The sequence below is a fragment of the Corella eumyota genome, chromosome 2 (assembly GCF_963082875.1).
Source record: "Corella eumyota chromosome 2, kaCorEumy4.1, whole genome shotgun sequence".
In the NCBI taxonomy this organism is placed as follows: Eukaryota; Metazoa; Chordata; class Ascidiacea; order Phlebobranchia; family Corellidae; genus Corella; species Corella eumyota.
In genome coordinates this window covers 5,853,091-5,868,226 of record NC_137491.1, presented here as the reverse complement: position 1 = coordinate 5,868,226, position 15,136 = coordinate 5,853,091, and the positions used below count along the sequence as shown (strand labels likewise).

General features: G+C 29.8%; 1 protein-coding gene across 1 annotated transcript in view; it reads right to left on the bottom strand.

Moving 5' to 3' along the window:
- The window catches only part of LOC145743897 (uncharacterized), a 36,060-nt gene that overhangs the window by 8,215 nt on the left and 12,709 nt on the right, over positions 1 to 15,136 (bottom strand). The window contains exons 29-62 of the mRNA XM_082561960.1: positions 14,828 to 15,063; positions 14,448 to 14,648; positions 14,050 to 14,248; positions 13,694 to 13,930; positions 13,348 to 13,547; positions 13,007 to 13,126; positions 12,797 to 12,922; positions 12,495 to 12,649; positions 12,229 to 12,373; positions 11,942 to 12,131; positions 11,723 to 11,846; positions 11,464 to 11,584; positions 11,160 to 11,355; positions 10,912 to 11,077; positions 10,602 to 10,752; positions 10,386 to 10,476; positions 10,137 to 10,322; positions 9,639 to 9,908; positions 8,969 to 9,560; positions 8,126 to 8,533; positions 7,901 to 8,043; positions 7,230 to 7,821; positions 6,387 to 6,794; positions 6,162 to 6,304; positions 5,491 to 6,082; positions 4,648 to 5,055; positions 4,423 to 4,565; positions 3,752 to 4,343; positions 2,909 to 3,316; positions 2,684 to 2,826; positions 2,013 to 2,604; positions 1,170 to 1,577; positions 945 to 1,087; positions 274 to 865 (exon numbers count right to left, since the gene is read on the bottom strand). Of these exons, the coding sequence (XP_082418086.1) occupies positions 274 to 865; positions 945 to 1,087; positions 1,170 to 1,577; positions 2,013 to 2,604; positions 2,684 to 2,826; positions 2,909 to 3,316; positions 3,752 to 4,343; positions 4,423 to 4,565; positions 4,648 to 5,055; positions 5,491 to 6,082; positions 6,162 to 6,304; positions 6,387 to 6,794; positions 7,230 to 7,821; positions 7,901 to 8,043; positions 8,126 to 8,533; positions 8,969 to 9,560; positions 9,639 to 9,908; positions 10,137 to 10,322; positions 10,386 to 10,476; positions 10,602 to 10,752; positions 10,912 to 11,077; positions 11,160 to 11,355; positions 11,464 to 11,584; positions 11,723 to 11,846; positions 11,942 to 12,131; positions 12,229 to 12,373; positions 12,495 to 12,649; positions 12,797 to 12,922; positions 13,007 to 13,126; positions 13,348 to 13,547; positions 13,694 to 13,930; positions 14,050 to 14,248; positions 14,448 to 14,648; positions 14,828 to 15,063 (9,421 nt within the window). The remainder of the gene's footprint in view (positions 1 to 273; positions 866 to 944; positions 1,088 to 1,169; positions 1,578 to 2,012; positions 2,605 to 2,683; positions 2,827 to 2,908; positions 3,317 to 3,751; positions 4,344 to 4,422; positions 4,566 to 4,647; positions 5,056 to 5,490; positions 6,083 to 6,161; positions 6,305 to 6,386; positions 6,795 to 7,229; positions 7,822 to 7,900; positions 8,044 to 8,125; positions 8,534 to 8,968; positions 9,561 to 9,638; positions 9,909 to 10,136; positions 10,323 to 10,385; positions 10,477 to 10,601; positions 10,753 to 10,911; positions 11,078 to 11,159; positions 11,356 to 11,463; positions 11,585 to 11,722; positions 11,847 to 11,941; positions 12,132 to 12,228; positions 12,374 to 12,494; positions 12,650 to 12,796; positions 12,923 to 13,006; positions 13,127 to 13,347; positions 13,548 to 13,693; positions 13,931 to 14,049; positions 14,249 to 14,447; positions 14,649 to 14,827; positions 15,064 to 15,136) is intronic.

Sequence of the window (15,136 nt, the reverse complement as noted above, 5' to 3'; positions counted from 1 at the left end):
ATTAGTTGGCATTTATTGTGCGCTAATAGTTTTTAACAACTAAAAACTTTATACATTAAAAACATTCGGTGCAACTGCAACACTTGGTTAAGAAATTATGTTTCATTATTTAATATAGTATAAGCTACAAAATTAATTACTTACATTTTTAAACAGACTTTCTCCAACTCTGTTTTATTTTTACATTAACTATGACTTAATGTTATGGTGTAATTTTTATAACTTAAAAAAACAAAAGATTATAAAGACAAATAACAAAAACATTTTACTTACATTTTTGGACACACTTTTTTTAACTCTGTTTCGTTTTTACAGCTACATTCAAACACATCACAGCATTTCTTAGATGACTTATCTAATATTAGTGCACGCTGATAAGTTACATTACAAGTTTCTGTTTCAAAAGAATCTAAAGACTGACATTCGCTAGATTCGTTGTGGATGGATTTCATTTCATAGCACATATTGTTGTAGTAATTAGAATCAGGATGTGGGTGACATTCTTTCTTTTCAGTACATCCATCATTATCGGTAGTTAGTATTGTGTCACCAGGATTGATTAAAGTCCCATTAGTAAGTAAACAGTGTGTGCATTTACAGTGAAAATTCGGACAACAATCTTCTGATGTACTGAAGTCTGTGATATTTTGACCAAGTGGACAATTCAAAATACTTTCATTACATGGTAATCGTTGACATTGATGGGATGTACAACAATTACTACAGGTATCTTCACTAAAGGAAGAGTTTACTTTAATGGCAGTTGCATTGAAGCATTTGTCACATTTTGGAGGTAATGGACATAAATCTTCATTACATACACATTCACTTTCCATAGGGCAACCACATTCATCGTACTGCGTGGCTGTAAAAATTTGTATGTGTTTAAAAATACAAACCACAATAAAAATACTCAAATTTTTTTAGATAAAATAAAACTTTACCGCTAGCTGTGCACCCTAATTGATGGGTGCAGTTTGTTAGAATAGGTCTACATTCTGGACATGTACAGTTGTACTTTGGACAACAATCACCTTCTTTGGATACATCGATTTCAGTATATGGAGATGAGCAGGTAAAGTTATCCCTATTAAAAATAATAATTTAAACGACTGTCATAACCTATTTTATTTTTAACACAAAAACTAATTTATTTTAAATATACTCACCAATGATCACATAAGTTAGAAAGCATCTCATCACTTTTGCAAACACAGTGATATTTTGGGCAACAAGAATCATTATCAGATTTATATTCTTCATATGTTTTATATTTAATGTCACATATGTTGGATGATATAAGTGTATTCAAGGAAATGCATGTATTCTTGTCATTTAAACTTTCTCTCATTAATGGACAATTGTAGATGGATAACAAATGTAGAGGATCATATTCACATACATGTACAACAGCACAGCCATTTACACTGCTATTACGAGTTTCACCAAGTTTAACTGTGTCACCATTGTATAAACAAGATGTACATCGACATTCAAATTCAGGACAACATGAATTGAGAGAACTGGAAGATTTTTCATAGGCTTTCATTTGTGGGTTTTCACATTCAAAATCTTCTCTGTAAAGTTATAAGAGAACTAATAATACAGTTATCATTTCAATGTGAAAAGCCTATTTTAAGAAAAGTTTAATTTGAATTATTATTTTAAATTCCTCTAAATTAAAAAAATAACACATACACATTGTATAATGTTTCCTTGAGGTATAAGAATTTTAACAAATTAGTTGGCATTTATTGTGCGCTAATAGTTTTTAACAACTAAAAACTTTATACATTAAAAACATTCGGTGCAACTGCAACACTTGGTTAAGAAATTATGTTTCATTATTTAATATAGTATAAGCTACAAAATTAATTACTTACATTTTTAAACAGACTTTCTCCAACTCTGTTTTATTTTTACTTTAACTATGACTTAATGTTATGGTGTAATTTTTATAACTTAAAAAAACAAAAGATTATAAAGACAAATAACAAAAACATTTTACTTACATTCTTGGACACACTTTTTTTAACTCTGTTTCGTTTTTACAGCTACATTCAAACACATCACAGCATTTCTTAGATGACTTATCTAATATTAGTGCACGCTGATAAGTTACATTACAAGTTTCTGTTTCAAAAGAATCTAAAGACTGACATTCGCTAGATTCGTTGTGGATGGATTTCATTTCATAGCACATATTGTTGTAGTAATTAGAATCAGGATGTGGGTGACATTCTTTCTTTTCAGTACATCCATCATTATCGGTAGTTAGTATTGTGTCACCAGGATTGATTAAAGTCCCATTAGTAAGTAAACAGTGTGTGCATTTACAGTGAAAATTCGGACAACAATCTTCTGATGTACTGAAGTCTGTGATATTTTGACCAAGTGGACAATTCAAAATACTTTCATTACATGGTAATCGTTGACATTGATGGGATGTACAACAATTACTACAGGTATCTTCACTAAAGGAAGAGTTTACTTTAATGGCAGTTGCATTGAAGCATTTGTCACATTTTGGAGGTAATGGACATAAATCTTCATTACATACACATTCACTTTCCATAGGGCAACCACATTCATCGTACTGCGTGGCTGTAAAAATTTGTATGTGTTTAAAAATACAAACCACAATAAAAATACTCAAATTTTTTTAGATAAAATAAAACTTTACCGCTAGCTGTGCACCCTAATTGATGGGTGCAGTTTGTTAGAATAGGTCTACATTCTGGACATGTACAGTTGTACTTTGGACAACAATCACCTTCTTTGGATACATCGATTTCAGTATATGGAGATGAGCAGGTAAAGTTATCCCTATTAAAAATAATAATTTAAACGACTGTCATAACCTATTTTATTTTTAACACAAAAACTAATTTATTTTAAATATACTCACCAATGATCACATAAGTTAGAAAGCATCTCATCACTTTTGCAAACACAGTGATATTTTGGGCAACAAGAATCATTATCAGATTTATATTCTTCATATGTTTTATATTTAATGTCACATATGTTGGATGATATAAGTGTATTCAAGGAAATGCATGTATTCTTGTCATTTAAACTTTCTCTCATTAATGGACAATTGTAGATGGATAACAAATGTAGAGGATCATATTCACATACATGTACAACAGCACAGCCATTTACACTGCTATTACGAGTTTCACCAAGTTTAACTGTGTCACCATTGTATAAACAAGATGTACATCGACATTCAAATTCAGGACAACATGAATTGAGAGAACTGGAAGATTTTTCATAGGCTTTCATTTGTGGGTTTTCACATTCAAAATCTTCTCTGTAAAGTTATAAGAGAACTAATAATACAGTTATCATTTCAATGTGAAAAGCCTATTTTAAGAAAAGTTTAATTTGAATTATTATTTTAAATTCCTCTAAATTAAAAAAATAACACATACACATTGTATAATGTTTCCTTGAGGTATAAGAATTTTAACAAATTAGTTGGCATTTATTGTGCGCTAATAGTTTTTAACAACTAAAAACTTTATACATTAAAAACATTCGGTGCAACTGCAACACTTGGTTAAGAAATTATGTTTCATTATTTAATATAGTATAAGCTACAAAATTAATTACTTACATTTTTAAACAGACTTTCTCCAACTCTGTTTTATTTTTACTTTAACTATGACTTAATGTTATGGTGTAATTTTTATAACTTAAAAAAACAAAAGATTATAAAGACAAATAACAAAAACATTTTACTTACATTCTTGGACACACTTTTTTTAACTCTGTTTCGTTTTTACAGCTACATTCAAACACATCACAGCATTTCTTAGATGACTTATCTAATATTAGTGCACGCTGATAAGTTACATTACAAGTTTCTGTTTCAAAAGAATCTAAAGACTGACATTCGCTAGATTCGTTGTGGATGGATTTCATTTCATAGCACATATTGTTGTAGTAATTAGAATCAGGATGTGGGTGACATTCTTTCTTTTCAGTACATCCATCATTATCGGTAGTTAGTATTGTGTCACCAGGATTGATTAAAGTCCCATTAGTAAGTAAACAGTGTGTGCATTTACAGTGAAAATTCGGACAACAATCTTCTGATGTACTGAAGTCTGTGATATTTTGACCAAGTGGACAATTCAAAATACTTTCATTACATGGTAATCGTTGACATTGATGGGATGTACAACAATTACTACAGGTATCTTCACTAAAGGAAGAGTTTACTTTAATGGCAGTTGCATTGAAGCATTTGTCACATTTTGGAGGTAATGGACATAAATCTTCATTACATACACATTCACTTTCCATAGGGCAACCACATTCATCGTACTGCGTGGCTGTAAAAATTTGTATGTGTTTAAAAATACAAACCACAATAAAAATACTCAAATTTTTTTAGATAAAATAAAACTTTACCGCTAGCTGTGCACCCTAATTGATGGGTGCAGTTTGTTAGAATAGGTCTACATTCTGGACATGTACAGTTGTACTTTGGACAACAATCACCTTCTTTGGATACATCGATTTCAGTATATGGAGATGAGCAGGTAAAGTTATCCCTATTAAAAATAATAATTTAAACGACTGTCATAACCTTTTTTATTTTTAACACAAAAACTAATTTATTTTAAATATACTCACCAATGATCACATAAGTTAGAAAGCATCTCATCACTTTTGCAAACACAGTGATATTTTGGGCAACAAGAATCATTATCAGATTTATATTCTTCATATGTTTTATATTTAATGTCACATATGTTGGATGATATAAGTGTATTCAAGGAAATGCATGTATTCTTGTCATTTAAACTTTCTCTCATTAATGGACAATTGTAGATGGATAACAAATGTAGAGGATCATATTCACATACATGTACAACAGCACAGCCATTTACACTGCTATTACGAGTTTCACCAAGTTTAACTGTGTCACCATTGTATAAACAAGATGTACATCGACATTCAAATTCAGGACAACATGAATTGAGAGAACTGGAAGATTTTTCATAGGCTTTCATTTGTGGGTTTTCACATTCAAAATCTTCTCTGTAATGTTATAAGAGAACTAATAATACAGTTATCATTTCAATGTGAAAAGCCTATTTTAAGAAAAGTTTAATTTGAATTATTATTTTAAATTCCTCTAAATTAAAAAAATAACACATACACATTGTATAATGTTTCCTTGAGGTATAAGAATTTTAACAAATTAGTTGGCATTTATTGTGCGCTAATAGTTTTTAACAACTAAAAACTTTATACATTAAAAACATTCAGTGCAACTGCAACACTTGGTTAAGAAATTATGTTTCATTATTTAATATAGTATAAGCTACAAAATTAATTACTTACATTTTTAAACAGACTTTCTCCAACTCTGTTTTATTTTTACATTAACTATGACTTAATGTTATGGTGTAATTTTTATAACTTAAAAAAACAAAAGATTATAAAGACAAATAACAAAAACATTTTACTTACATTTTTGGACACACTTTTTTTAACTCTGTTTCGTTTTTACAGCTACATTCAAACACATCACAGCATTTCTTAGATGACTTATCTAATATTAGTGCACGCTGATAAGTTACATTACAAGTTTCTGTTTCAAAAGAATCTAAAGACTGACATTCGCTAGATTCGTTGTGGATGGATTTCATTTCATAGCACATATTGTTGTAGTAATTAGAATCAGGATGTGGGTGACATTCTTTCTTTTCAGTACATCCATCATTATCGGTAGTTAGTATTGTGTCACCAGGATTGATTAAAGTCCCATTAGTAAGTAAACAGTGTGTGCATTTACAGTGAAAATTCGGACAACAATCTTCTGATGTACTGAAGTCTGCTTTATTTTGACCAAGTGGACAAATCAAAATACTTTCATTACATGGTAATCGTTGACATTGATGGGATGTACAACAATTACTACAGGTATCTTCACTAAAGGAAGAGTTTACTTTAATGGCAGTTGCATTGAAGCATTTGTCACATTTTGGAGGTAATGGACATAAATCTTCATTACATACACATTCACTTTCCATAGGGCAACCACATTCATCGTACTGCGTGGCTGTAAAAATTTGTATGTGTTTAAAAATACAAACCACAATAAAAATACTCAAATTTTTTTAGATAAAATAAAACTTTACCGCTAGCTGTGCACCCTAATTGATGGGTGCAGTTTGTTAGAATAGGTCTACATTCTGGACATGTACAGTTGTACTTTGGACAACAATCACCTTCTTTGGATACATCGATTTCAGTATATGGAGATGAGCAGGTAAAGTTATCCCTATTAAAAATAATAATTTAAACGACTGTCATAACCTTTTTTATTTTTAACACAAAAACTAATTTATTTTAAATATACTCACCAATGATCACATAAGTTAGAAAGCATCTCATCACTTTTGCAAACACAGTGATATTTTGGGCAACAAGAATCATTATCAGATTTATATTCTTCATATGTTTTATATTTAATGTCACATATGTTGGATGATATAAGTGTATTCAAGGAAATGCATGTATTCTTGTCATTTAAACTTTCTCTCATTAATGGACAATTGTAGATGGATAACAAATGTAGAGGATCATATTCACATACATGTACAACAGCACAGCCATTTACACTGCTATTACGAGTTTCACCAAGTTTAACTGTGTCACCATTGTATAAACAAGATGTACATCGACATTCAAATTCAGGACAACATGAATTGAGAGAACTGGAAGATTTTTCATAGGCTTTCATTTGTGGGTTTTCACATTCAAAATCTTCTCTGTAATGTTATAAGAGAACTAATAATACAGTTATCATTTCAATGTGAAAAGCCTATTTTAAGAAAAGTTTAATTTGAATTATTATTTTAAATTCCTCTAAATTAAAAAAATAACACATACACATTGTATAATGTTTCCTTGAGGTATAAGAATTTTAACAAATTAGTTGGCATTTATTGTGCGCTAATAGTTTTTAACAACTAAAAACTTTATACATTAAAAACATTCGGTGCAACTGCAACACTTGGTTAAGAAATTATGTTTCATTATTTAATATAGTATAAGCTACAAAATTAATTACTTACATTTTTAAACAGACTTTCTCCAACTCTGTTTTATTTTTACATTAACTATGACTTAATGTTATGGTGTAATTTTTATAACTTAAAAAAACAAAAGATTATAAAGACAAATAACAAAAACATTTTACTTACATTTTTGGACACACTTTTTTTAACTCTGTTTCGTTTTTACAGCTACATTCAAACACATCACAGCATTTCTTAGATGACTTATCTAATATTAGTGCACGCTGATAAGTTACATTACAAGTTTCTGTTTCAAAAGAATCTAAAGACTGACATTCGCTAGATTCGTTGTGGATGGATTTCATTTCATAGCACATATTGTTGTAGTAATTAGAATCAGGATGTGGGTGACATTCTTTCTTTTCAGTACATCCATCATTATCGGTAGTTAGTATTGTGTCACCAGGATTGATTAAAGTCCCATTAGTAAGTAAACAGTGTGTGCATTTACAGTGAAAATTCGGACAACAATCTTCTGATGTACTGAAGTCTGTGATATTTTGACCAAGTGGACAATTCAAAATACTTTCATTACATGGTAATCGTTGACATTGATGGGATGTACAACAATTACTACAGGTATCTTCACTAAAGGAAGAGTTTACTTTAATGGCAGTTGCATTGAAGCATTTGTCACATTTTGGAGGTAATGGACATAAATCTTCATTACATACACATTCACTTTCCATAGGGCAACCACATTCATCGTACTGCGTGGCTGTAAAAATTTGTATGTGTTTAAAAATACAAACCACAGTAAAAATACTCAAATTTTTTTAGATAAAATAAAACTTTACCGCTAGCTGTGCACCCTAATTGATGGGTGCAGTTTGTTAGAATAGGTCTACATTCTGGACATGTACAGTTGTACTTTGGACAACAATCACCTTCTTTGGATACATCGATTTCAGTATATGGAGATGAGCAGGTAAAGTTATCCCTATTAAAAATAATAATTTAAACGACTGTCATAACCTATTTTATTTTTAACACAAAAACTAATTTATTTTAAATATACTCACCAATGATCACATAAGTTAGAAAGCATCTCATCACTTTTGCAAACACAGTGATATTTTGGGCAACAAGAATCATTATCAGATTTATATTCTTCATATGTTTTATATTTAATGTCACATATGTTGGATGATATAAGTGTATTCAAGGAAATGCATGTATTCTTGTCATTTAAACTTTCTCTCATTAATGGACAATTGTAGATGGATAACAAATGTAGAGGATCATATTCACATACATGTACAACAGCACAGCCATTTACACTGCTATTACGAGTTTCACCAAGTTTAACTGTGTCACCATTGTATAAACAAGATGTACATCGACATTCAAATTCAGGACAACATGAATTGAGAGAACTGGAAGATTTTTCATAGGCTTTCATTTGTGGGTTTTCACATTCAAAATCTTCTCTGTAAAGTTATAAGAGAACTAATAATACAGTTATCATTTCAATGTGAAAAGCCTATTTTAAGAAAAGTTTAATTTGAATTATTATTTTAAATTCCTCTAAATTAAAAAAATAACACATACACATTGTATAATGTTTCCTTGAGGTATAAGAATTTTAACAAATTAGTTGGCATTTATTGTGCGCTAATAGTTTTTAACAACTAAAAACTTTATACATTAAAAACATTCGGTGCAACTGCAACACTTGGTTAAGAAATTATGTTTCATTATTTAATATAGTATAAGCTACAAAATTAATTACTTACATTTTTAAACAGACTTTCTCCAACTCTGTTTTATTTTTACATTAACTATGACTTAATGTTATGGTGTAATTTTTATAACTTAAAAAAACAAAAGATTATAAAGACAAATAACAAAAACATTTTACTTACATTTTTGGACACACTTTTTTTAACTCTGTTTCGTTTTTACAGCTACATTCAAACACATCACAGCATTTCTTAGATGACTTATCTAATATTAGTGCACGCTGATAAGTTACATTACAAGTTTCTGTTTCAAAAGAATCTAAAGACTGACATTCGCTAGATTCGTTGTGGATGGATTTCATTTCATAGCACATATTGTTGTAGTAATTAGAATCAGGATGTGGGTGACATTCTTTCTTTTCAGTACATCCATCATTATCGGTAGTTAGTATTGTGTCACCAGGATTGATTAAAGTCCCATTAGTAAGTAAACAGTGTGTGCATTTACAGTGAAAATTCGGACAACAATCTTCTGATGTACTGAAGTCTGCTTTATTTTGACCAAGTGGACAAATCAAAATACTTTCATTACATGGTAATCGTTGACATTGATGGGATGTACAACAATTACTACAGGTATCTTCACTAAAGGAAGAGTTTACTTCAATCGCAATTGCATCAAAGCATTTGTCACATTTTGGAGGTAATGGACATAACTCTTCGGTACATACACATTCACTTTTTAGGGGGCATCCACATACATCTTGACTTGATACTGCACAACATTTCGATTAGGTATTTTTTTTAATACATGTAAAATATGTTTTTATATAAAAAAAGTCTATATTCTTACCTACTGATTTGCAACCCAAATATGTTGTGCAGTTTTTAGGTATATTTTTGCATACGGGACATATACAAATGTAATTCGGGCAGCTTTCAACATATGTAACATTTAATACCATTGGAGGAATACATTCTGGAGTAGATGTAACTGGACATTCTGGAGTAGATGTAACTGAAGTGCAATTCTTCTCTGGACAACATTCATTGGGATCTTGGCCAGGTATTAGAGAAAGTATTTCATTTTCACCACATGTAGGATCAGGAGGACAGGAACAACCTTATAAATATTAGTAAACATTTGTTTTATTTTAAAACAGCAACTGCGTTTCAAGCAATATTTTCAGCAAAATGAAGCTAAAACTAAAAATGGATTAGTTTATTAAATTTATAAAAATTAAAATTTTAATAAATAAATAAACAATTTTTATTAAATAGAAAAAAATCACCACATATAAATAAATAAAAACGAACAAAGCGGTATATTAAGTGTAAAACAAATTCTTACATTCAGTTTTGATGCAATTTGTAGAACCCGGTTTATCTAACGTATAGCCCTCTTCACAAAAGCAACCACTTATTAATTCTGTACTTGCACAATTGTTTACTTGAAAGTCATTCCACTGTAGACAGTTGCTGCTAGCTAAACACTTGTTCTGACAGGGTTTGTACACAAGGTTTCCAGGACATGTAACTGTACAATTAATATTTAGTAGACAGAATACTAAAAATGATTAAAAAAAAGGAATAATTATACCTTCACATTCTGATTTAGCATCCACACATATTCCTTGTTCCAAACAAGTTAATGCATATGTATTAATTGCTGATGAATTGCAAGCATCGCACTAAATTACACATGTTTTAAACTTTAGTATTTCTTAGGATTAAGCTTTCTAATAAAAAATAAAAGTTCAGAGTAACACTAAAAAGTAAGACTCTAAATAGTGTTAGAAATAGGTTAATATCACACCTTTCCAAGAACTTGGGAATCATAAATACAAGAGTAATAGTAGCTAGTAGAGTCAATAGTGTCACTGCAGTTTCCAAATTTAGTTTTATCATTAAAAACTTCACAATATTCAGGGGAACAATTTTTACAACTTTCCGGCGTTTTTTCAAAGCTAAAACATAAAATTTATTAAAATATTAATAATTCGAATGTGCCACTTAAAAAGGTAATAAAACAATATTTTTTATAAATGATATCAAGTAAAATATAAAAGATTAAGTATATTTTTTACAGAAATAACTTAAAAAACTTTGTCAGTACACTAACTCACTATGTATCATTGCAAGCTCTACATTTAACATCAACTTTTGGATCACAGCGTTCACAGGGTGCATCTTCTGATTCTATTTCCCAATCATACCCAAAATCATCAGTATTGGTAAATATTGTACCATTCCTTCCTTCATAATCATCCTCCCTTTTATTGGTACAGGTCCCTATAAGACAAGTACATTTTGTTTTGTTTTTGATATATAATACAAATAAAAGAACATTAGTAAATTATAATAATCAAATTACCACATAAACCAATAGTTCTTTCATAAACAAGAGAAGGTGGTAGTTGAATAAATACAGATGGAAGAAGACCAGCTACCACATATCTTAAAAATAATTTTCTCTCTGGTATTATTAGTTCAATTGTATTAGATATAAAATAAACATCTATTCCATCTTGATTGAATGGTAATGTTGTCAAAACGTTATTCACAGAAACCTGTAAAAAATTGTGTCAAATTTGAAAACAAAGTGAATAGTAAACTCGGTGAAAATTTTAAACTAAAAGTAACATTGTATTTTGCATCAAATTACCCAAACAAACTACCTTGTATGTATTCCATGTATTTCCGCCAGCTAATTTAACAGTTACATTATCCCACTCCACATATATTGTTTTAAGACAAGAAACTGCAGAGCCCTGTATTGATCCACACACTGAGTTGTCACTTTGTAAATAAACAATATCATTAATACAAATCAAATAAGTTTGCAAATATTTTAACATGTCCTTTTTTAATTTATTTTACAAAAATAGTAATCATTACAAATATAAAGAAAATTGTTTTTTCTAAACAACAATTTACCTGTAAATGTGAAGCCTTTCTGTAATATTGTCTTTTGCTAATGTGTACTGACATTGGCCATGAAATGTATAGAAAGAACTATCAAACGTTAAATAATGTGGATCTCCAAATACTTGGCATACACCTTAAAACAATAAAAAAGTATATATTTTTATAAAGATGTTCAAGCCTAGGCTTCATTTTATCATTCCAGTAACTTCTTATAACTTTGTCACTCACATGGACATTCATAATCACTGCAACATGGATTTTCTGTAGGTGTAGAAATTGGCCTTCTTCCACTCACACAAGTAGGTTGGGAAGACGGGCAGTCTATTTTACGAGTCAAAGGCATACTGCAAATATTTTCAAAACAAAGACATATTCTTTGGTAACATGGATCAGAGAAGTCATCATATACTTCTGAATTCTGTTGAAATCATTCAAAGCTAATTATGTTTATCTCAAATGATGGCAAATACTTTTAGTCAGAAAAAGCAATTAAATTAGTTAAAGCGTTACCATACATTAAAAAATTGTCCATTGTAGTGGCAACGATAATAACATTTTTTAACTTCACAGCAATCATCACTTAATGAATAATCTTTAACCAAGAGGTGTGGAAATTCACATAGAGGATCAACTGGGCAGCGAGCATAATCACATACACAACTATATAGTAATTTTAGAGTAAAATTTTATCAAATCTTTTGAATAATAAAGCATATATCTTGGTTATGATTATGATAAAAACTAGCAAGAATTATAGTAACTACAAATATTTAAAACATACGTATAGTTTTTGCAACAAGGGTCTTCTGAAGAAATCTCAGCTAAATCTTCATAGTTAGAGCAATCTGATTCTTGAAGTTGTATTCCACATTGGTTTCTTTTGTTGTGCAGTGTTGTTATATTTGGACATGTATTTGGTTCCGTTGCCATGCAAGCCTAATAAACATTAATCTCTATATAAATAATATTACCTAGCAAATTAAAGTTGAAAAAAATTTTAAAGTAAAAAAACATAAGCTTTTTTAAACAATATTTAAAAACAATAGAGACTGCTATATAAAATATTATAAGTAATTTACTTACCAGCTGAATGCAAGTATCTGCTGGGTCAACCCAACTTTCCCCAGTGTTTTTGGTATTTCCTTCATAGTCAATGCATTTATCACAAATACACAGATAATCATTGCAGCACTCGTTTAATTTACCGTTCTGTAAAAAAATTTAATATTTTTTCCCGAAAGGTATATATAAAAACTAGATAAAAAAAACAAAATTAAGAATTTTAAAATTTACTTGTGTTTTTGTTTCTTCCTGTCTACAGGTTAAACTTTCTTGAGGACACAAATGTGTTTTATTATTATTACACACACAACTTTCTGTGGGACAGCAAGCATTTTCTATGGTGTTAGAAACCTTTAAATACATAATATAACTAGCATTACTATATTTAACTTTAAAATAGAACAAGGTAAAAACAAGTATGAGTACAAAATCAGCTTGAAAATATAAAATGTTTTTATGCTTCAGGACTTCTAAAAAAAGTTACATGGTTTTGTGTTGCATGGTTAAGTTATATTTTAGAATTACAAAAATTTTCCTTAACTGATTAACTGGAATTAAAATAAACATATTACCTTTTTCTCCCAAAGTTCGCACACTAATTCGTTTGTAGAAGAACATTCCATTCGAACACATCTATATCCTGGACAACAACTTGACCTCTCACAAACATCCTCATGACTTAAAATTGGATTTTCACCTTCTTGCACTAATGTATAATTATAGCAAGGAGGGCATTCATTGTTGAGTAGTGGACAGTTGTTGGGATCACATACTAAAAAATTTGAATACTTTTGGTAAATATATATTCAATAAAAATATTAACAATTTTTAACAATTTTAGCATAAGGCATTAAGATAATAATAATTGTTTAACGAATAACAATTCAATCATATTTGATAACCCATACTTGTACTTACTACATGTTGAAGTCAGCACACAATCACATTTGTCATATGTTAGCGGATGACAGCCAGGAGCAGTACACACCTTAGGTTCAAGGCAACTACTGTTGTCCATTGATCCATAATCAGGACAAATGCACTCATAAGAAGCACATTGAACACCGTCCTCAATTGAAAGTATTGTGGTATTTAGAACTTCAGGGAAAGTACAGGTAATTGGAGGGTGAAATAGATCGTAATTTGGCAAGCATTCTAAAATTTAGTAAAACAACAAAATTTTAAATTTTTGTAATATAAAACAAAAATTTATATTCACACAGGATTTTACTTATTTAATGAAATTTTTACCCTGCATGTAAAATCTTTCTTACCACATTCCATATCAACACAACATTGTGCAACATCTTCATTTGCACTGGCTGAAAAGGCAGATACTGCTTTGGCATAGTATGGACATGTCTTGTTGTTTTCTGGGCAAGGATAGGGTCTGGAAGAGATATTATAACATCCATTTCCATCAGAAACACATTCATGAAGGACACAACTTTGAGTTACCTGATTGGAGGGTTCCTTAATACAAACAATATAATTTTTTAAATTTGACAAACACATTTCAAAGTTATCAAAAAAAATTTTTAATACCCAATACAAAAAAACATGATTAGGCCAGACAAAAAAGATATTTAAAAACACTTATTCTAATTTTTTAAAGTTAAGATACTTAAAAAAAAGATACATTTAAAAATCACAAATATATGTAAAAAAATACCAGAGTTCCACTTCCAAACAGACATTTTCTACATTCACAATCATGTTCATTACAACAACCATCTTCAGTTTCTCCAATAATCACAAGTTCTTCATTTAAAGCACAAGTAGGAGCAGCTAAACAGGTTATATTGTAGCAAGTTGGGAGGGGGCATTTACAAAATTCTACCCTTACTTCATAATCAAAACAAACCAGTGGAGCCTAAATTAAACAAAAAAGTTTCAAAAAGATATGATTAGAACATAACTATGAAAGTTATTAAACGTGACTTTTAAAACATATTTCATTATTTATACCAACTTAATATTATATTTTAAAGACATCATTTATACCAATTTAATATTATATTTAAAGACCTTAATCAAAAAAAGTATTAGTACCTGGTTCAAATTCTCGCATACTAGTCCTAGATTAGCATCACACACCACAAAGTTTTGTTCTGATGAATCAGCATGGCCAGATATACTGCGACATTCTAGGTTTTTTCTGCAAGCATACCCTTCGATTAACTCAGGAACCTTTTCAAAATCGCCACCATTTTCATCTAATGTGACTTGGTGACTGCTTGTCCAGTTACTCCAAATACATTCTGGAACAACCCCAGGTGAACATTTACCTGAATTTAAACAGCATTTTTTAAATCAGTATTTTTTATTGTTAATGTAACCAGCCAATTAAAATATTTTAAA